The sequence below is a fragment of the Gallus gallus genome, chromosome Z (assembly GCF_016699485.2).
Source record: "Gallus gallus isolate bGalGal1 chromosome Z, bGalGal1.mat.broiler.GRCg7b, whole genome shotgun sequence".
NCBI classification, from domain to species: Eukaryota; Metazoa; Chordata; class Aves; order Galliformes; family Phasianidae; genus Gallus; species Gallus gallus.
The window spans coordinates 61,243,755-61,267,681 of NC_052572.1; the positions used below are offsets into that span (position 1 = coordinate 61,243,755).

The 23,927-nt window shown below is 38.6% G+C and overlaps 1 protein-coding gene across 11 annotated transcripts in view; it reads left to right on the top strand.

The window, feature by feature from the left end:
* The window catches only part of MEF2C (myocyte enhancer factor 2C), a 137,238-nt gene extending 121,946 nt beyond the window's left edge, over positions 1–15,292 (top strand). For 7 of the 11 annotated variants that reach the window (XM_025144791.3, XM_040655952.2, XM_046905691.1 and 4 more), the window contains 4 exons: positions 150–322; positions 2,515–2,644; positions 3,810–3,945; positions 10,534–15,292. In XM_025144791.3, the coding sequence (XP_025000559.1) occupies positions 150–322; positions 2,515–2,644; positions 3,810–3,945; positions 10,534–10,855 (761 nt within the window). In that variant the 3' untranslated portion in view covers positions 10,856–15,292. Of the gene's footprint in view, positions 1–149; positions 323–1,607; positions 1,632–2,514; positions 2,645–3,809; positions 3,946–10,533 lie in introns of all 11 variants that reach the window. The other 4 variants (XM_025144794.3, XM_040655958.2, XM_040655959.2 and 1 more) reach the window with 2 other exon arrangements.
* The last annotated feature ends 8,635 nt before the right edge of the window (positions 15,293–23,927 follow it).

Genomic DNA, 23,927 nt, shown 5'->3' on the forward strand with positions numbered 1-23,927 from the left:
TTTTTGCTGCAAAGATACACTAACTAGCACAATTATTTACCTTGAACTGTAGTATTGGAATGTTTTAATGATCAGTATTAAGAAATATATTTGAGTTTATAATCTCTCCCTCTCACTCTTTTCCATTTTCTGTATTTTTTTCTAAATAGGAAATGGTTATGGCAACCCCCGCAACTCACCAGGTCTGCTGGTCTCACCTGGCAACTTGAACAAGAATATGCAAGCAAAATCTCCGCCTCCAATGAATTTGGGAATGAACAACCGTAAACCAGATCTCCGTGTGCTTATTCCACCTGGCAGCAAGAATACAATGCCATCAGTGGTAATGTATTTTAAAAGCCTTTTTTTTTAAATCTCCTTCAGATAAGGTATTTAAGAATTTCAAGGCCTGCTAAGCCAACTAAGAACAGTAGAATAACATTCCACATTCTTGCTTTTTTGGTCTTTCTGTCTGGCTTTATGTCTTGACATCAAGCTAAAGATATAGGCAGATTCATTTTAATTGCTTTTATGAAGCTACTTTTACTTCCTCCTTCTTTTTCTATGAGCTTACAAAATAGGACCTGTGTTCTGCACAGTGTAAACTTCTTCACCCACCTTCCTGATAACTGGAAGATCCTTTCCTGGATTTTTCATAAAGCCTGAATTTAACCCCAAGTACTCTTAGCTGATATATTTCTCTTAAATATTTAGCCATACAGACACTCAGCAGATGACAGATTAACTACTAATAAATTATTTATTTTGAACTCTGTCACTCTGAGCAAAAAAAGTCAGATTTCAGAAGGATGAGGTGTAGTAAGCCGGTAGAACAGGACAGAGTGGTGCATCAAACTGCTGTACCTCTTACCAGCACTCACAAAACGCAAGCAGATTGTTACAATTAAAGATAGAATCCTGAAGGTGTCATGGTGTCATGTGAGTATCTTGTAGAACCCTTCCAGAAATGGGTTAGTAGTTGCAAGTAAAACTTTCATTAGTGTTTTAACATTAAAATTGAGCTTGATTAAAAAGAGAGCTGGATGGTAAATTTACGTGCTGCTATAAATACGTTTTTCCATTGCATAACGAACACTATTAAAACACCTTCCAAGCTGGCTGCCTTAGCTCGACGTATTATAAATTAACTTTGAACATCAAACTAAAACTTCCCGTAAATGTGATGCTGGGCTCTTAGAGGATAAGTAACAAATAGTCTCGTACAGGGCAATCCTCAAAGTCGACCAAGGCAGTGACAAGCTGTCTGCATCAAATGATTTATTCCAAGGTCCTTAAAACTGATACTTTCCAAGGGATTCTGTGAATGGTCAGGTCTCCTGAAGCCAGGTATAGCAACACAGTCTGCAGCCACTGGGGCTACAGAAGAAGTAATGAATTCTTAGAGAAAGGCTCATGCTGAAAAGTGAATAGATTGTCCTCGCAAGCTGAGAGAAACATCTTGTTAGAAGGACAAAGAAGAGATCTGTGAAGTGTTATTTTTTCCAAACTGTGCTCAGTAAGTCTGTAGATTTCAGCCCCTGTCAGATGAAGCTATTCACTAGGCTATAATGCACCCTGGTAAATATCTACATTCACTGATTTTTAATGCTCCTTTCCTATGCACTCAGTCTGAGGATGTTGATCTGCTCCTGGTAAGTGGTAGTGATGTTCATCCTAATAACGAAAACATAAGATCTTTTATTTTGTATGATTGGTATATGTCTAGATGAAATGCTGATTGAAATCAAATGGAAAACTTTACCATAACTGTATTGTGAACAAAAGAGTCTTCACAACTTTTGAAATCTAGCAATACGGAGACAAGGTGCAGTTGTTGCACATATTCAAATTATTCACACTGAAATAAAGCTCTCTTGATGCTGATGATTTGCTAGTGTGTACTCCTGTGCTGTTGAAGTTGGCACAGCCTTCTTACATTTTTTGGTGGCTCTCTTCACATTTTATCCTGCCACGCACAGGATTAGAGTTCTCGAGTGCAGTTTTTACCACGCAGCGTGTAATGTCCCAGAGTTAAACGTGCCACCTAGCACTCCTGAAGTTTGCTACTGCCAAAAACGAAGCAGCCAGAGCACCATCTGCTGGTAAGAGCTCAGCATCCAGCAGCCTGGGGTGCCGCTCGCTCCCGGATCAGGGCCTGGGGTTATTTCTCTCTCTCTCTCTTTCTGTGTCTCCTTGCATTTGAATAAAATAGGAAAACAATGGGGGTACAGTTTACATATTTCATGGTTTTTCACACGATCTGTTCTTCTACCCACAATAAAATCAATCTTCCTTGTTAGTAGTTCAGTTACCTAGGAGATACTGATGTAATGGGTTACTATGGTGACAACTGGTCTCTTGAAGGCTTGTAAATGATAGGGTTGGCAGAGTTCATAAAAGCCACATGTTAAATGATTAATTTCTAGAAATTTGTATCAGCTTTTGTTTCTTGCGCACAAATCAAACCCAGAAAGGTAATACACCCGGATGACTTAAACCCAGTCAATAATATGTTTATTTTACTTACTTTAAAAGAATCAGAGGATAAATAACTCCCAGTCTGCTCAGTCATTGGCTACTCCAGTGGTTTCCGTAGCAACTCCTACTCTACCAGGGCAAGGGATGGGAGGATACCCATCAGCCATCTCAACAACATATGGTACTGGTAAGTATCAGCACAAGATGGAAGGGAGGGGGAGGAAGCAGGATGCTGACAAATGTCTGTCTCGGGGGTAATGAATTAGCTGCTCTTCCTTGCAAGAGACTGGAAAGTTCGTACCCCATAAGTTGATACACCTCATTTACTTACTATCTGTCCCTCTGAGGGGACTTTTTATTTGAGGAGGGACTTTTTATAAGGTCACGTAGTGACAGGACAAGGGGAAATGGCTTTAAATTGGAAGACGGTAGATTTAGTCAAGATATTAGAAGAGTGATGAGACACTGGAACAGGTTGCCCAGCAGTGTTGTCGATGTTCCCTCTCTGGAGGCATTGAAGGCCAGGCTGGATGGGGCTGTGAGCAACCTGGTCTAGAGGGAGGTGTCCCTAACTAGAGAAGAGGGTTGGAGCTAGATGACCTTAAAGGTCCTTTCCAACCCAAACCATTCTGTGATTCTTTAAACTTGAGAAATACGTACTTAAAAGCTAGCTATTTTGCTCAAGTGGAAAGCTGCTTTGATAGCTCTGTTTCATTGGCCTTACTAAAGAAAAAGACACTGAAGAAGCTTTATAGAACTCCTAATGTAACAGATAATTTCATGTAATTGAGTGCATCTTCCTAAAATCATGAGGGTACGGACAACAAGCAATTTCACTGGTTTCAAGTTCAGTGTCTTTGTAGGCAACTGTTTAGGTACCTGGAAAATTCTAGAAATGAAGCCTCAAGAGATAATTTTCTGTTCCCGTTGCACGCTGGTACTGTACAGGTCATGCTGGTCCACATAATCCTGTGCTTTTAGAGAAGATGTGCACCGTGTAAATGTCACAGTCTACCTTCCTGCAACAAAGACTGTGATCAGAATATTGTTTTCAAGTTTTTGACTCTATGAGAATGCATATATAGTTATGGTGGATAGAAAGGCTTTGAATCTTCCAGACCCAGAAAAAGACCTGGTAAATTACAGAATAATCATTAGTGCATTATTTACTCCAAAGTTAATGAGTCAAGGGAAGAGGAGAGTCTGATTTTCTGCTGCAACTTAATGTGATTGGTGTAATTAAGATTAAAAGGCTTATTAAGTGACATGTGAAAATGATGATGGTAGTTATTATTTACATGCTTCCTCCTTAATACTCATTTAATTATTTTCTTTTCTGTTTTCAAATCTAGAATATTCTCTGAGTAGTGCAGATATATCATCTCTCTCTGGATTTAATACAGCCAGTGCTCTTCATCTTGGTTCTGTGACTGGCTGGCAACAGCAACACCTACATAATATGCCGCCGTCTGCCCTCAGTCAACTGGGGTAAGCACTGGTTTTCTTTTAAGCTGTTATATTGTTCTACAATGACTTCAGTATCCCCAGGAATCCCACATATGAAATACATCCTGACAACATGTCAGCCCATGTGCGTAAGAGATCCATTTCCTAAAACTGGGGCAACGTGTTTCATGAAAAGTTCGCCATGTACCTAAAATTGAATATTCTGTGTCCTTCACATTTCCTCAGTAGTGTAGTGAAGAATTCTGTTCATGTTTTACTCTGTTTCTTTCAATAGCATTTTTCTTCACTACTAACAACCAAACTAAACACTTACTTTGTGCTATTGCTATATTTTTCCTCTTCTGCTTTTTATTTCCAGTTACTGTAGCTCTAACATAAACCTGAAAAATGTCTAAATACTGAATACTTCTAAATCAGAAGTGACAAAATGATTTGACCTGGGATTAAAATTAAACCTTATAATCACATACACACTCCTGCTCAGCTCTGATGTTCAAGTTTCATTTCTTTGCAAATGTTTTCTACAAGCAAATAACACAACTGGGGCTAAAACCCATAAACTCCTACAACTCGTGGTGGTTTTCTTTCCCTGGGGATAAATGTTTACGCCCTCTAGTGGCTAATCTCAAGACGTTTCTTCCAAGATCGGTGGAGCACCGTGTTTAACCATTTCAGTATTTCTAAAAGTCTGAAACTTCACACAGGGAATTCACCTCATGCATTATTGAAAAAACAATACTTTTGCTTATTCAAGTGAATTTAAGGAGTATGATTTTCAAAGATCCTGATATCTGCTATCTATATTGAGCAAGATCATAGGCACTCACCATCACTCCATGTTTGTGCTCATGTACGGCCAGATTTGAAAAGCCAAACTCTTCTTTTTAAAAAGAGGCATTGCACACGTGCAATTATTTTTGCAAGGCAGCTGCTGTAATCTGAAAGTATGTAATACAATAAATATGGCTTAAATTTCAAAATTCTCCTAGTTTATCTGAATACGTTTTATCACTTTATATAATTTCTTCACTGTGTAAAATGATTTGAAATTTTAAAGAACAGCTACACAATTTTTGGGAGAAAGATAAACCCTTTCAGCATCAGATATATAATTTAGCATAGTAAGTATTAGCTACAGTTGAATACAGTTGAATACAGTTGAATACAGCTGAAATAGTTCCATGCTAGTAAAAAAAAAAAAGAAAGAAAGAAAAAAAAAGAAAAAAAGAAAAGTCTTAATACCTGTCTGCTATGCTTCTTCTATTCTATTTTTGAGCTGTGCTGTTTCTCAGGCAGCATTCAGGTTAACTGTACAACAAGATAAATATAGACATGCATAAATTGAAAACTCATGCTAGGTTTCAATGTATAACCTTACAATCATAGAATGGCTCATGTTGGAAGGGACCTCAGAGACCGTCTAGTTCCAACCCCTCTACCACTGGCAGGATTGCCAACCACTCATCAGGCACTGTGTCAGGTTGCCCATAGGCCCATCCAGCCTGGCCTTGAACACCTCCAGGGACAGGACATCCACAGCCTCTCTGGGCAGCCCATTCCAATAAGCTGATTGTTTTCAGTGGTGTACCAAAGAATGTAATAAGGCTATTTGGCTAACCAAAAAAAAAGTATAAATTAAATCTTAAACTAGCTACATGCCTTTTCAGATACGTCACACATCATCTGTTTCTAATTCATATTACAGTATGTTGAAGCGTAGTGGCTATGGCTAGTGGAATACATTCTAAGTCACTACTTTTGTTATTATTCTTTCAGTGATTTGTTAATGAATTCAGCTATGAAAGCAGCTTCACTGACAGTTCTGGCAAAGCCTTCTATGTGTGCAGAAAATCACATGCATTTCTGTATTTTACTTCAGTCACTGACTTGTACGTGCAAAAGGATCTATTCTAACTTTTGGATCATTAAAAAAAAAAAAAAAAACCTTGAAATTGTATAAATTGTAATCTGTCCACATTAGCCTAATGTTGAATTTGTAGATAAATAATCACACAAAAATGTGATTCACTAGGCATTTAAGAAAATAGGTGTAGAAATGTGTGGCAGAAGCACATGGCTAGTAAATAGAATAGGGTGTGCTTAGATGTGTTAGCTTGCTCCACATAAGTCCTCAACAGTTTCAGCAGCACTGTCAGAATCATCTTTCAGATACCTGAAGATGTTTAAACCATACTGAGCCTGAGGGAGAGTTTCTGAGGACATAGGAGTAGTTCAGCTGCTGAGCCTGGTGAGCAGGATAGCAATGTAGGGTCTCTTCTGATATGACTAGGATGTTATGTCAGACACTTCAACAACCCAAATTGAAAAAGCAAAATAGTGCTTTTCAGCCTTGTAATTAGAACAATTGCATACTAATTCTATTAAAAATCAAAATATATTTCTCCACAGACTTCTGGGTTTCATCTAAATATTGCTGCAACAACTCTTACTCCATTCTAACTTTGAAATGAGTGATCTAAATTCTACAGGCACAAGTCCATTATACAGAGAATAATCTCATTCTGTAATCTGCAGATCAAGGGAAGATCTTTTCTTCCTGAGGTGTCATCCGCAGATGAAAGTTTGCCTTTCCTAAAATAAAAGTGCAGACTTAGAAATGCATTCACAGTATTTCATCTCAGGAATCTTTGGTAGAGATGATTGCTTAAATATAAGAAGTTTCCCTAAACTTCTGTCAAACTGAACAAAAACTTTCCCAAATTCATGCGTATTGTTGGTTTGTTCTTTAATTCTTATCAGGAAAGCTTATTAATTTAAATTAGCTAGTAGCCACAGCTAGATACAGACAAATATTCTCCACTGAACTCTTTTTACTGAAAAATTTAGATGCAGTGACAGAATAAGCAGTGGCCTGCTTCTTCTGAATAAAAGCCTTAAATATTTAGGATAGAGCCTTTTTCTTACGCCGCTATGGTAAGTAAGATGTTCCAGTGATTCGGTTTCATATTATTCTTTGTTTAGAAATTTCCTTTAAAAGTGTAGAGCATAAAGTGTGAGGAGCTAGTCTGAATACCTTGAAACATTATTCTTTTACGCTGATCAAAAAGAAATTGAAAAAAAAAAAAAAAAGAGAAGCAACTTTGCTTTTACTTGAAAGAAAAATACAGGGGAAGGGGTAGGGTTGCATTACAAGTAGCTAAAAAAATCCAGCGTTTTCCTGGTTACAGACGTACAAATTTCAAAGTGAATTTTCACTGTTTTCTCATGAAAGAATATATGTGTATTTGAAGCAAGAAGGTATAAAGAGAAGGAAATTTAGAGAAACAAGCATGGCCCTAACAGAAAGGACACAAGGTTCTTACTTCCTTTAATAGCACTCTTTCACTCCCTGCAAAAGCCTATGTGGTGCTCATTCACATCCCCACTGACCCACGCTGCTGTCTGTGCATGCTGGACTTCCATACTAGCTGGAGATTCTAACAGAGGCCCACTCAAAGCTGATCTCACTACATCAACAAGGGCAGAGTTTGCTGACCAGCTCCTTGCACCCTGATGTGCTTCCCATCTCTCACACTTGTTGAATGCATATAGGAACCAGTATTTCTCCCACATTGGGGTTGTATTGTAAGTAAAACTCACATTTTCATTCACACTGATCTGAATAGTAACTGCTGCACAAAATTTAAACTTTGCAGGAGCAATGGGGAAGAGTAAAGTCAAATGTTTTCAGTACAATACGTGGAGAAAGTTAATCAAGTAAACATTAGTGGACTGCAAGACAGTGAGTGTGTATAGGTACACACAATCCTACAAAGACATTTGTTATATTTTCTCAGTGGACTTCCCATATTCAAAACCTGTTTGTTTTTCATTGAGCCTAGGGTTGGTTTCAAATGATAAAAATAGCACATGCCTCGGCCAAAATTACACTGTTTCTGCATTCATTCACACACATGCTTACACAAGAAGAAGTCATTTAGTGGCAAAAAGAAGTGTCATTTTTTTACAATCCAGTTTCTATCCTAAGTAGAGATCCATCCTTTGTTGAGAATACAGGTGAAAGATTGCAACTAAATATGTACTTATTCACCATATGCTTCCATTCATAACATTGGGTTTCCCATGCATTTGACCATATTGACTTACATGAGATTCTGTAAAAACATTTTAGAATACGTACAACAGTGCATAGAATACAGTCACCAAAATATATATGTGTTAAATTTCAGAAACAGATTTACCAGAAAAAAAAAGATGTTTTAACAGACAGAATCTTAAAATATATTGAATGACAATACGTATTAATTGCTTAAATAACTCCATTGTTTAAAACCTCAAAAAAAGAATTAGTTCTTCCTTGCCAAAACGCCCTTTAAACTCTTTTTTTTTTCTTTTTTTTTTTTTTTTTCACTTCATAAAAACTGTGCTCAAAATGCAGGTGAACCTGTAGCATTTAGAACTACTAAAAGCCTGTGTGCCAGGTGTTTGCATAATGCCTCTGAGGAAGCAGAAGGGATCTAAAGAAAAGTCTACAGAGTTGCGTTCTCACTCTCTCCTCTGAAAACACTACTAAATAAGCAGCATTGCAGAATAGCAATGCAAGTTCTACTTCGTAGACAATGCAGCTTTTCTCCCTGGATTTGTTCCTTTGAGGTTGTCATGCAATAGAATATGAGTAGGTTCCAAGTGAACAAACTAGACTGAGTATGGCTGTTTTTAACTAGCATGAGTTTTCAACTCTTCCCGGCTTTGCAAAGTACACATCATCTACTCAAATTAAACACTCCTAGATCAAATCTTCTGGCTCCAGTGTTCTGTATTAAGGGACTTTCAGGTTTAGCTATGAATTTGGCATCTAAATAGTATGTAATCATACTGTACTTGCTAAACTGGCTGCCTGTTTTCCCATGTGAAGTCCTAGCATCTCCTAAGGAAATGAAAAATAAAGTCACTGGAAATGAAAAGCAAAACAAACCCAGGAACGTATTTTGGATTGTTGCTGGATTCTTTTCAACAGTTTTTCAGAAAGCGTGTGGAATATGTCACTAAAGTGGGATGACTAAGTTTGGTATTTATGGTTTCCTACATGTGTAATTTAATAATTACAAAAGAAAAAAAAAAAAAAAAAAAAGGTCCTCTTTGCCAAAACTGCCTACATTTGTTACTTAGAGGGTTATTAATCGCTGTTTGATGCTGCAAATTCTGACACACTTCTCTGTATAGTAATAAAGGATAGATGGAAGCAATTGCAGGCAGAACATCCTGCTTTCTGTGTTGTTTAACAAGGCTCACACATTACTGAGTAATAACTCCTGATTACAGCACCTGATATTATTCAGAAACATGCCGTATAGGTCCACTGTAAACTTGCCAAAAGAGAAGAAAATGACATCTTACTTTTCCTAAGTTACAGTAACTGTTGTTTAAGTAGAGCTCAACTCACAGTCAGTGGCATATCAGAAAAAGTGGACTGTCTCAACAAGTGGAAAGGATCACATCTAAACTTAGTTTTTCGTCATTCAGAATCCAAATGTTTATTCTGCTTGCACCTTTGGGATTAAAATCTTACTGAGGCTGAGTGTCCTCTCCTCCCGTCTATCTTCAGTATCTCTCACTATCAGAAATCTTGAAACTGTGTCTTTGGGTTTGAGGCTCACTTCAGTCTAGCAAATGGTCCCTGCAGTGGAGCAGTGTCCAAGAACTCAGTGGGAACCTCACGTTGATAGCTGTGTTTTAACGAAAAAAAAAAAAATGCCAGGCTTTGCCAGTAGGTGGTGCTTTTGTACAAAGCATTCTGCAGTTGCAGCGGGTCTCGTTTTCTTCCATGCAGTGCAAGCTCAGTGTTCTCTCCTCCCCTCCTATCTCAGCTTTCCTCTGCCAAACCTGCCCACAAAAAAAATGCGCTGAGACAAAATGAATGGAGAACAAGTATACAGCCTTTGAAAAACTTTAGATAGCAGTTTCTCTTGGTGTTCTGAGCATCCTATTGCCGTCTGTCATGCGCTGCAAGCCTCTGCCGTCTCCCTTAACTTCTCTTTGGTAGTTTATCCGTGAATGCTCTGGATATAATAATGAATTAATCAATTTATTCCACAAAATCAGATCTAAACCCTACCCTGCTGGTGGAGTTCTATTAACACTAATCCAAACTGATTAATTTCAACACTCGTCTGAAAGACATAAAATGCATGGCGCCCAAATTTTCATTTCCACTTTACACCTGAAGTCTCACGTTGAAGTAAACAAGGATAAGACAAATTGAACTAATCCCACAGAAACCCATGCCTCCCCTGTCCCATCGGTGCATACACACACACGAGCATTAATTATAAAGAAACCTGCAGGTGGTTCCAACAGTGCAAAGGCTCAGCTTCCAAAATTTCTTGCGATGCTTGAGGAAATGAAAAGGAAGGGAACTAAAGAGACCTCCTTTCAGACCTCGGGCACATCTCGCTCAAGCCAGCCACGTTTGCCGTGGTGTTTCCATCTCCGTGCCTTTTTTAATTCCACCTAGAAAGTGGTCCTCATGCTGTCCGCACGCACTGGCACTGCGTGAGCCTTTACACTGGTGTTCTGTGTGAGTGTTTGTGCATTTCCGGGGGCTCCATGCCTCCTCCGTCTGTAACTGGGTTTCCTTTCCTCCTACAGAGCTTGCACTAGCACTCATTTATCTCAGAGTACAAATCTCTCCCTGCCTTCTACTCAAAGCCTCAACATCAAGTCAGAACCTGTTTCTCCTCCTAGAGACCGTACCACCACCCCCTCGAGATACCCACAGCACACGCGCCATGAGGCGGGGAGATCTCCCGTCGACAGCTTGAGCAGCTGCAGCAGTTCCTACGATGGGAGCGACCGAGAAGATCACCGGAATGAATTCCACTCCCCCATTGGACTCACCAGACCTTCGCCGGACGAAAGGGAAAGCCCCTCTGTCAAGCGCATGCGGCTGTCTGAAGGATGGGCGACATGATAGCATTATTACCTATTAGTTTCTTTTTTTTTTTTCTTGCAGTGTGTGTGTGCTATACCTTAATGGGGTGGGGGGTGGGGGGCGGGGTCGATATGCATTATATGTGCCGTGTGTGGAAAAAAAAGTCAGGTACTCTGTTTTGTAAAAGTACTTTTAAATTGCCTCAGTGATACAGTATAAGGATAAACAGAAATGCTGAGATAAGCTTAGCACTTGAGTTGTACAACAGAACACTTGTACAAAATAGATTTTAAGGCTAACTTCTTTTCACTGTTGTGCTCCCTTGCAAAATGTATGTTACAATAGATAGTGTCATGTTGCAGGTTCAACGTTATTTACATGTAAATAGGCAAAAGGAAAACGTCCGCCAGAAATGGCAGACCTTTACTGAGAGAGAAAGCAGCTGTTATGCAACATATAGAAAATGTACAGATGTTTTGACAGACCCAGTGGTTGGGTGGCCGTGAATCCATGCTAGAAAGAGACTGGGTCACCTAACTCACTGAAAACGCTCAAAACCACGCGGGCGTATCTTTGGAGTATGGCACTCAGTTAAGAAGGATCAAAGCATTTGAAGAGGACCATACTTGTAAAACAAAATCGAGTTTGAGGGCTAACATATTTAATTTTAAAAATTCTGGGTCTGCATCACTTATTAAATAAAAAAAAATTATAAAAATATGTACATTACATTTTGCTTATTTTCATATTAAAAAGTAAGACAGAGTTTGCAAAGCATTTGTGGCTTTTGTAGTTTCCTTAAGCCAAAATGTGTTCTTTTTTCCTTGATAGCTTCGCTAATCTTTTAAACAGTCCTGATGAAAACAGAGGACTTTTTGTATAGAAAGCACTACCCTAAGCCATGAAGAACTCCATGCTTTGCTAACCAAGATAACTGTTTTCTCTTTGCAGAAGTTTTGTTTTTGAAATGTGTATTTCTAATTATATAAAATATTAAGAATCTTTTAAAAAAAAAATCTGTGAAATTAACATGCTTGTGTATAGCTTTCTAATATATATAATAATTATGGTAATAGCAAAAGTTTTTGTTATCTTAATAGTGGGGAATTATATTTGTGCAGTTGCACATTTAACTATTTTCTTTTGGTTTTATTTTACTGGGCATACATTTTACAGATCAAAATCATGTCTTGGAAGACTGATCTGTAAAAAGTTTGAATTTACCCATGGTGTAACAACTGAAACCATTTTAATACAACATTTTACAATCAGTTGAGTGAACTGCGATTCATTGTATATACTGATTAGTTCTTTTCATGCTGTTTTGTGCATTGTAACAAGTTAAGGGCCCTTCTATAACCTACGTCCTGCGTATCTTGTAGATTTCCATGGGTTAAATGGCGAAGTGGCATCGCTTGGCCCTTCCTCATCAGCGAAGCTGGTATTCTGCCTGTTAGAATTGGATGTGCAGCTCTAACAGCCATCGGTTGCGTGAGTGCAGGTGAACATTTCCAGAGGCAGCAGGGAGAGCAAGAATTGGGGGATTGACACAATCCCACCTGTTGTGAAGTCCCCTCTCTCTCAGACATAAAACCTGCAGAGAGATCATCACTTAAAGGACCATTCAGAAGTCAGTCTATCGAATCCCACCAATACAGGCCACCAGGCCGCTGTAGTTGTCACAGCCCTCACAGTCACGTCTCGCGGTAGGGATGCTGTCGAACAAAGCTGCCTGTGTATTTAAAACCCAAAGCGATTCACTTCCGCATATGGCGCCCACCCTTTCTCCTGCCTCGTATTGTTCCTTTGACTGAAATTGCTTCACCAGAAGGGATATATCATTGTTTTAATTTCTTGTCTGTCCCTCTTGCTTATTAGAAGAAAATGGTATACTCAAATGTTTCAGTTTAGCCTTCCCGCGGGAGGGAAACTTTGTTCAAGCAACATGCTAGTGCCATTGTAGGACTGTAGTACTTCTTTCCAAAAGCTGTTCCAGCTCTCACTCACATACCTTGAGACTATGATGAAGGACATAACTGCAACAGCGAAATATCGACACAGAAAACATTTTGTTAAGGGAAATCCACACCCTATTTCCCTTCTACATGTGCAGTTGCTGTGCACTGCTAAGCGGTAGAGGTTATCTCCCTGTAGCAGCAAACAACTAACAGATGACAGCGTGCGCTAGGACATACGCTTTCCACTTATTGTGACTTACAGAAGCCTGCCTCACAGGCACTCTCAGCCATGCAGGGGCTAGCGCATAATCTGGGAACTATCTAAGCAGAATACTGTGCTAACAAGGCATACATCTTATCTCGCGTGGAGGTCAGCAGGGTAAAGAAACAGATACGCATGTTAAAAAAAAAAAATCAAAAAAATTTTTTAAAAAATAGAAAATGGGGCCCGTAATTAATTTTAAAACACAAAACTGTTTTTCAAAACCACTTTCTTCACCTTCAGATGAATCTACAGTCATATTCTCTTACGAGAATTTTAAACTTCGGTGTGTCAAAAATATGCAAGTATATCACAAATGTATACTTTGACATTTCAACAAGGAGTACAACTTTATCAGTATTGTAGTAGAAACTTGTCAGTGGGGAAGGGGATTTGGTCTATTGAAATATGAAGAATAGCCATATAAATAGTTTACCTTGCGATTTGCCTCAGCAACGCATGAAGAAGATAACATATTTAAGGAAGATGCAGTGTAATATATTACTGCAAGTAACTAAGCGGAAAGTAGCGTGAAACGTATTGCCTGGGCAATGTATATTAACTCTGACAGTGATTTTTATATAAACATGAATAGAATAGAATCACATGAAGATCAATGCCAGTCATCCCTCTTGTTCCTGCTACTGAGGGCAACTAACATGTACTGGCGAAATTGTGGGGGATAATGCATATTTGCAAACTGATCTAATGATAAGAAGCACAACTTTGATTGTGAAGTCACTTTCTGTAAACTATAACTGTCTACCTTTCTCTGTTCCTTTATCTGTACCTTACCATTTATTGTATTTGCAAAGCTTATTTGGGTTTATTGTGTGATTCCTTTGTATTTAAGGAGTTTGGGGCAGAGCCCTGAAAGAGTATTAACATTTACTTTACCTTAACCCATGCTATATGATGTTTTAGGCAACATTCTTAATTGCAAGTTCAAACACCTGAAGTGGCATTCTAGACATCTGCAAGTATTGTTATAGCTAAGTTAACCTCTATTAAAAGGTGTTGTTGTTTAGTGTTTAATTGCTGGTGACAATTATATGATATACTCAATCTGCACAGTCTGTATATTGTATGCATTGAGCCATTCACAGTAAAGCTTTTATCATTTCAGTGTTTTTCAAAAGTTGTGTTTTATAATGAAATGGCTTATATTTTTCCCAGAAGAGGAATTTAGCAGTTTTTAATGAATAATATAAAAGTATCTGTTGTCCTCAGATCTCTTTTTCAGGTAAAGCTAACGTAAGAATAGAAGAACTCATAGACTGTTTTCAAGGATGTCAACCCTTTTGTATTGTATGTGTTATCCAATATACCCTCTTTTACCTATAGTCCTAACAGAGCTGTTTTGTTTTCCTTTCTCCTTCGCCTTGAAGGTAAATGCTTTGTAATTTTTTAAAAGCCACTTGAAACCTCAATAAAGGCTGTTGCCTAAGCATGGCATACTTCATCTGTTCCTGTTTGTGCCATCTGCTGTGATGTCGTCAGTTATATGGCATTAATTTCCTGCCACTACAGGTCTCTTGAAGGACTGATGGAACATTGGTGTCTGTTAGAATGCTTCAGACTGTAGATGTAATAAAAGGCTTTTGTTAATATATTTTAACCAAAGATGTGGAGCAATCCAAGCTTTGAGCCACAGACCTTCTGCATCAAAAGTATCCATTTGATTATTTTCATAATCAGGTGTTGCATTTTTACCTTCCTCGCTCATACCTCAGACTGATCCATACCTCAGTTTGAATCAAAAACGTCAGTTTAGTAACTCACTAAAAATTAAAAAAAAAAATTTAAAAAAATTAAAAAAAAAAAAAAAATTACAGTACCTGAGTCTTTTGTGGAGTACCTAACGTCAGACCTGGGTCACTGCAGGCATTACACTTGGATTGCTTCAGATGGTTTGTTGTATCCTTTTTTTTTCTTTTTTTTTTTTTTTCTTCTCTTTCATGGGGATCTGCTTCCATAAAACAATGGTGATAACAAAAGAGCTTGTAAATGGGAGCATACAAGCATTTGCAACAAATATTAAAATAGAGGCTCACAGCGGCATAAGCTGGACTTTGTCGCCACTAGATGACAAGATGTTATAACTAAGTTAAACCACATCTGTGTATCTCAAGGGACTTAATTCAGCTGTCTGTAGTGAACAAAAAATGGAAAAATTTCAAAAGATTCTCCTGCTGGAAATAAGGTATAATTTGTATTTTGCAGACAAATCAGTAAAGTTACTGGCTTTCTTAGTGATATGGTGTCTGTGGTGTATTTCTTATTAATTTAAATAGTGTTCTTTTAATGTTTCGCCCTGTCACTTGTGCTTGTCTAGAACATCAAGTGCCTTTCTATGCGCCCTGAGCACCTCCATACCTCGCCAGACATCATCCCACCAAATCAGAAAAACTCCACAGGGAGGACTATGAACTAAGAAGTTTATGGCCAAGTACACTTCCTGATGTGAATCAGAAGTCCTGTCTCCTTAATTTATAGAATCATAGAATCGTTTGAGTTGGAAAAGACCCTTAAAGGTCACCTAGTCCAACTCCCCAGCTCCCAGTGAACAGGGACGCTTACAACTAGAGCAGTTTGCTCAGAGCCAGGTCCAGCCTGTCCTTGGATGTCTCCAAGGACAAGGCTTCCACCACCTCTCTGAGCAAACTATTCCAGTGCTTCACTTCAATGAAGCATGGATTTTAATGACTGAATAGTGTTCTCTTGCCCAATAAACACAGTAATTCTGGCACAGCTGCCCTAGAAGGTAGTGAATGATGCTGCCTGGATCTGGTCGTGACGTCCTACCCAGTAGAGTAGCTAGGTGAGATAATGCCTGGCTTTTAGCTACTTTGTCACTGACAGAGAGCCCAGATTTTCTCATATGCATGTCCTATAATTCCTACTAGTGCAGAGAACCATGCTAGAAACACAAGAAAAGCAGGCTAATTGTCTAAACCATGTATCTTTGGATCTGATCCTTGTACCAATGTTCTCTAACAGGCCATAACTTCACAGGGACTGTATAAAAATTGAACTGTCGCCCTTTATCTTTGGGTCTATTTCCCATCCATCCCTAATATTTATAATTTTTGATTCTACAAATACAGTAATAACTTTATTTCATCAATACATTTTTAATGCAGACAAACTGTAATAGCTTAAGGTGCTCTGTGAATGTGCCAATTCCAATAATAACATTTCTAGGGCTAATCTCTAAATATATTTGTGAAAGAAAACAGCTGTGCTGTTATTTACCTGTTTCCTGTAATACCTTATTTTACTGTTTCTAGTATGAAGTGTTGGACATAGCATAATAATTAGATGCTAAAACTGAGATTAACTGGCATTGGTTTTGTTACAAACTGTTTTTGGTTGTTTGGTTTTTTTTTTCTGAAAACAAACACTGTCATCACTGGCAAGGATAAGGAAAATATTTCTGGAAAAGCAGTAGAGGTGTAATACTGTCTGAAGCAGTAAAGCATTCGTATTTGGAGGTACTTGCTCCTGCAGTTGGTCTTCTGTGTGATAAGTAGTGGTAGTACTATGTCTGTATTGGAAAAGGAATTACTTAGTCCTTTGTATGTTTAGGCTTTTATTGTATTTCTCCCAGTAAATAATCATACATACACATATTTCTTTGTTTTATATGCTATGAACTATATCTTTAAACACATTTTAAACATGTATTGCAATAGAATTGTGGAGATCACAAGTTCTTTAATATTTCTCACTTTGTCACTTTGCAGAGCAATTCTGAAATGAATGGTCTGAGCTACCTGAAGTCACATACCTTCACCATTCCAGAGTGCTTGCTTTCCCTGCAAATTTTATTTTTTTTCTTTAGTGTACACCAACCCCACATCTTTTCAGATGTGCTAAGACTACTGGCTCTGTTTATGCCTTTTGCTTGCTGTAGATGCAACCCCTTAATCCTTAACCCTGCCTCAAACACAAAGCCTACATTTCCACACGTAAAATACTGGAGGGCACAAGGAGCAAGGATGAGGAAAGATTTTTTAAAACAATCAGATAATGTAGTTTCTAAGCAGCAGGAAGAAATTCGGTCACGTCTAGTGACAAACACAGTCTTTTTCTCACTGATGCTGCAGAAATTTTATCAGTGCAGACCAATACAACAAGGATTTACTTGTTCCATGAATGCTCCCACCTACACACGATTGGAACTCCAGCTTTCTAGAGCCCCTGATTCTGGAGAGCTCAGATTGTTTAGGCTTAGCAATCTCAAGGTTCATTTATTTTCTATTCATGCACTGTGCTTGACACTTCACGCTGAGTGTTCAGAGCACCTGCAATAGGTGTAGCTATACTGCACTCTAAGCAGTTCATGTACACCTCAAAGACAACTTCAGTTGTTGTTTGCAGGTGTTATGGCAAACTAGTATTGATGCTGATACAGTAATTTCTGCCTCCTCTACCAGCAGATTTGGGAGAATGCATTTGGAGAAAGAGTCCATTCTGCCTCAGCCTAATTGCTAGATTGTTTAAAGCTGACACAGAAATGTTTGTATGAATTTGAAATGAATGCATCACTTCCAAAAGTTGTCAAGTGTGCTGTCCTAACTGTCTTTTCTACCTTGCTTTGTCCTCGTGCTTCTGGCTGTGATTCATTTGTAACCTGTCCAGTTTTCAAAATTGAGTATTTGTTCTTATTTGTCCGGTCAAAGAACAACAAGCTGTATGGGGCTAGAAAACATATTGCCTCTTTGAGGATCAGGAAAGGGGGCAGATGGATCACTGTTAGGTATGGAAGCTTCCGTTCTCTGATTGGAGGTGTAATGTATATTTCACTGTATGGGAAAAACTTGATAGGTGATAAAGGTGATAAAGGTGATCAAGGTGATAAAGGTGATAAAGGCAGAACTTCTACTTGATAAGTGTAATTGTGGTATATCGTGATTTTTCTATGACAGTATCTTACATGGTCTATCATTTTATGTACTTAGGAAAGTTGCTCTGGGTATGTCATGTAGTCTCTCAGTGAGAACACAGCATCCTGTGACAAGTATATTTGAAAATCTGTTGTATCATGGCAACATAAAGGAGGAAACAAGAAAAAGTCGTTTAGAACCTGACAACGTAGAGTGGACAAGCTGAGGTGCAACAATCAGATCAGCAAAATGGCCAACAGGGATGCAGTGGATTGCATTTACCAGGTTACATTTTGAACCAGTGGACCACTGAGAAAGTTGCTATAAAGAAAATAATTGCATAATTAAAAACAAACAACAACAAAAAATGCCACATAAATTTCTACCTTTCTGTTTGTAAATACCTGAACATATACCAGAAGAGTGGTGTTTGAAATACAACAGTTTTGTTTCCCTTTGAGACATCTTCATTATCAGGAAAAAGTAACTTTCTGTAACCATAATGTACTGTATTATGTATTAGTTAACTTGGAAAAGCAGAAAAGATTATTGTGGCCTTCCCAACATTATTGTGAACTTTCCAACAGCAATACTTAAGAAGTACATGTGGAGGAGTTTGCACCATGACTGCTGACTCATAGCAACACTCAACACCTTCAAAAATAAGCCTGTGAAAATATAACACATTTGACATTTAATCATCTGAAAGTAAATTTTCCTGTTCTTGGAGAAGGCCCAGGTTACTTTTTTGCAACTTATCCTTAGGTAGAATTTTTGAGGAGGAAGATACTGATAATCAAACTAGAGAATTTCATTATGATATCCTTTGCAGATGTGTTCTTACCATAGGAAACCCTGATCAAATACAGGTTACTGCACCTCAAAGGAAATATGCATAGATTAGTCTGAAAGTAATGCCTCCTACTTATTTCCATGGAAACTACAACAGATAAAAAGAGTACAGTAAACACTATTTGATAGAGCAAGAAAACACTTTTTTTCAACATAGTCACTATCATTAGCTGTGCATTTTCACCAGTGATGAACAAGAGCCTGCATGCTGCACTCCTAACAGTCTGCAGCAGCAGAGGTGGCCTCCTGTTTTACAGCTGCTGTTTTACAGTGTCATTCCTAGAAAAATATTGTACACATAGTCATCTGTCCAAACAGATGGAAGTCAGAAGGTGCCAAATCCGGATTATATGGTGGGTGTGGTAAGACAGTTCAGACAAGATTGGCAGTGTGCACAATCTTCAAACTAATATGAATCCTGGAGTTATTGTGTTGAAAGAGAAAGGTTTTCTTCTTCTCTGGCCTGACTTTGGAAGTTCAAGCCTTCGTCTCAGACAGCATTGTGGCATAACAATCAGAGTAGGCGGTTTGTCTGAGTTCCAGGAAACCCAGAAGGATCATCATTTCCTTTCTCAAAAGACATTGTACATCACTTTATCTAACTGAGAGCTGTGTCTTGAACTTTTTCTTCAATGGCAAATATACACGTCACCACTCCATGGACTACCATTTTGACTCCAGCTCATAATAGTGACATTGTTTCTTGTCACCAGTAATGAAGTAATTCAGGAAACTGTCACCTTCAGCCTCGTAGTGATTCAATAGGTCCTGACAAACTGGTGTACAGTATTCTTTCTGTTCCTGTGTGAACATTTGTGAGACCCACTTGGCACAAACTTTGCAATATTCCAGCATTGCCACCCTCATTTCCAGTGCATTAAAGTGAATATCCAGCTCTGTAGGCAGTGCCATGGTTGTAATCCACCAATTCATATGGATGAGCACCTCGAGACACATTTCATTGCATCGTGACAGTTGGCCATCTGGAACATGATTTGTCTTTCATATCACTGTCAGCACTGCTGAAATGCTCCACCCACCTCACTGTGCTACATCCACTATTTGAACTCCATAGACATTCAGCAAGCATCAATGAATGTCCATGGGTGCCATTTTTTCCACATGGAGGAATTCAGTGACACACCCTTGGTCCATACGCACGTCATGTCAGACACCATTCTGTCAGACTGCCCTTCTGCTGCCATCTGTCACACAGCAACAACATGTAACAGAATATTGGTGGGAAGGTTCAATCTCTACTGCCATACCACCGACATCCACCTCTGATGTCATGGGTCAACATCATAAAATAGGAGGCATTGCTTTCAAAGCACCAGTTATAGAATAAGATAAGCTGGAGACAGATCTTCTTGGAATAGTCTTCAGCTTGAAAAACCAAATGAATGAGGAAGTATATCCATATCTGAGCAATATGCAGTTATCAGATTTGAAAGAAATCGTTACAGTCTGTCTCTCAAAAATATGGGATCTAAGGGATGTTCAGAAAAGCTAACATGCTATATGTTCACAAGGAAATACAATGTCCTTATTGTCCATAGTTAACTAGAGATTCTTACTGCCATACAGTATTGTGGAAGCCAAAAGTTCCATGTAAGTTCTTAAGAGGTTCGACAAGTTCACAGAACCCAGTTCCATTTGCCATGTTAAACATGACAGTACACTCAGCTACCAACTGAAGGAGGAAAGAAAGATTTTCCAGTATTTATTTCTGTAAAAGGAGAGGTATTCTCAGGGATAATTTACATATGCCTTGTATTTTTATGTGCTTCTCCCTGGAAATCCCCCGAAGAACACTGTCGGGAAGAAGATAATGAGATAAACGGACTTCTGATCTGATCCCATATGGCAGTTCTTACATTTAGCTATCACATAATATAACCATCAAGATTTTTTCCTTGTAAACTTTTTTCTCTGACTACGCATATTGATTTTGCTGCCGTAGGAATCAATATGATACAAATGAAGCAATCAGCATGAATAATAAAGTAAGAGCTAAGACTGTCAAGTCTTCCCATTTGGTATGGCTTTGCGTTTCCAGTACTGTGGGACACAGTCACTTGGCTTCAGTGTATGCACACATGTGCTTGTTTATTTCATAACAGCCGAGGAAAAAGAATAACCATATAAACAACAGATGTGTGAGTACAGTTAAAAGTGAGTGATCTACAGAATTAAGTTACACACATAGGAAAGAAACAGTATTGGTGTGTAAGTATGAGGGTGAAAAATGGAAACAGAAAGGTGACACAAGTATAGACCCAGGCCTGTAATATCACACACCTGTTGTTCAGCTAAGCACCAGAAGTTTCCTCTAAAGGGAAATCTGTAGGTGTCTGCAAAGTACCAGCTAATGCACTTGCACTACTCCCATCACTAAAAGAATTAGTCCCATGTGTAAATATGCCAGCATTAGGTATTAAGTTTTAATTAAGAAAACAGACACGTGCAGGATTAATGAAGAAATCTTTATCTGCTGTCAGAGTACCCAGCTACACAGGAAGTTCCATGGAGCTGTTCAGGGAAAATGTATTCCATGTGTCATGCCTGGGGTGTAAGAATGCATTTACAAGCAACCCATTGGACCAGTTTACAAAGGGATATGCTGGATTAACCTTCCCTATGCAGCTTGTGTTTTCTTTATCTAGCCTGACTGCCTTAATAAAAGATATGCTGTGTTTTAATTAAAATTACAGGGATAAATGCCAAAATACCTGAGTGAAATTCTGTGAATATGTTACATAGATCACACTGAAGGACTTCCGGATGATAACTTCTACTCTATCTACCACTGAGTGTAGACTGAAGTATTCTAGGAGTTCCCAAAAATGTTTCTGTAACTGTGAGACTGTGAAGCAGTTGAGTTTATTAACAGCCCAAACACCAAATCATTTAGTAATATAGCAACTCATTAAAAAAGTGCACATGGAAGATGCAGTGTTAATGTAGCAATGGCCTTTAAAGATATGACTTGTGTTACCCTAGCACATAGAGGCAGAGGCTGAGCCCTTGTCAAGGGCTCCTGAGGTTATTCCTATCTTTTTGTCTTCTGAATACAAGCTGAACATCAAGACATTCAAATCTTGCTGAAGAACACAAACTTTGCCTCAAGATCTTAGAAAGGTGGAAGAAGACAGCTGGGCAAATGAAGAAGCAAGAGGAGAGTCTGCCAACATCACTTCCGAGTCATCTTTTTGAAATCTGTTTGAAATCTCAACTGGCCTAAATTTGGATGGGTAAAATGTAAAATGTGTGTTTAAATAGTTTTAAAGCTAATTCTGATCTAGCTTCTCATGGCTGTGCCAGAGGTGTGAAAAGCAATTGGTTGGGATTTCCAGAACTACAGTCAACCTGCGGGTCAGCCACTGGAATTTTTTGGTGAATCCCTTTTTAGAAACAGAGGACCTTGAAAAGAGTAATAACAGCATAAAACTAGTCCAGACTTCCAGGGGAACAAAGATGGCTGGCTAATGCAGAAAGGAGCATTGTATAGGCACAAGTTTTTGCATTTCTTAATTTCTGAATTTAGCAAAGAGAGTGTTTTCTAAAAACAGAAGAGTGATCCATTGTTTGTGGCTGAGTCCCTCTATTTCTGCAGGATGAAATTTGGATATGTGTGATGTATAAATCCAGCTTCGGTAAAATTTAGAGGTCTTCCCATCTTCCTACATGCAACTGATAACACCAATCACCTCCTGAGGTTTTCATGTGATGTCTTTCAGAGCCTCTCACCTGTTCAATGCTAGTTACCTACTGCAATTAAACTTCTGATTCATTATATTAAATATATATCATTTCCTCTTTTTAGCCCTTCCTATTGCAAGATGCTTTCAGGATGCTGTGAGAACATGTTAAAAAAAAAACCTCCACATTACCTTAATGTGCCCCAGAGAAAACGAAATTCTTTGTGCTCCAGCAAACTCTCTGGCAGCAGCTTGGAGCCATGGTGCCAGCTGAGGTGTTCTTTTGGGGAAAGCAGGTTATAGAAAACCCGTAGAAGAAATAGCTGCTACATAAGCAGGTGCAAGTAGGTGCATGAATAGTCAGTGAAGGAAAAAACATAACAAGCATTTTGCTGTCCCTCTACTGCCCTGCTGACTGATTATAGGAAAAGGAGAAAAATATCTTTTTCTCCCCTTGTTTTCTGTTACCTTGGTTGTGCTCTGGCAGGGAGGAAGACTAAAGCACATTTCTTTCATGCTGGTCCTCGGGGATTGCTTATCTCCTTCTGGCACATATAAGATCAGGGATAGCACAAAAACCAAAAAGGTGGTTTAATGTAATAGCATACCATCTGCCTGGATTTACGTTTCAGATTTCCTCATGCAAAGTGATATCCTGAAATTTTCAGGACATGTTGTGATTTCTTCTTATTTTAATATCCTTTGTCTTTCTAAATATCTAAATATCCAGTCTTTCTAAATGAATACAATCAGGTAGTAATCTTAATTTTAATAAAATAATTAGTGAACAGGCAGACAACTAGACAGAAATACTTCTGTCTAGTCTTCATTAAAGGGTGGAGGCTGCAGAGGCATGCTAAGCCAGGCCATACAAGTTGTATGCTGAGGCTGACAGATAGTCTTAACCTCCTCTCTGTTCTGTAACATGTATATATGATATGGGTCTGTTGCTCTTCTGTGCACACTGCAAGAAATATCTGCTCAATGAGTGCTTGGTAATATACTTCCCATGAAGCAGAAGTGCAGCAAAGCTTTTGTAACTTCTTTAAGATCCTGTATGATATTCACCTCCACTGCTGGGACCTGATAATATAACTCAGATATGTCTGATTTTAGAAATGAATAACATATACAGAAGAGAAATCCTGAAGAAGGGGGTCTAGTGGACCCAATGCACCTTTCAATCCTATATGGAAATCTCTTTTCCTCCACCACCTTCCTGTGGTCACCATCTTGATCCTGTGATCACCTCCTCACTGTGGTCACCACCCTGTAGACCACCCACAAACCTGAATCTGAGCTATTTGTCCTAAGTAAAACAAGACGTGAGCAGTTCTTTATGGATGATTTATTTACGGGGCTGATGACCAGCTCTGGTGTAGCTACAGCAAGTGCTTCCAAGGAGTCAAGTTGCTAGCACTGGTCTGACCATCAGCCCCAAACATTTGA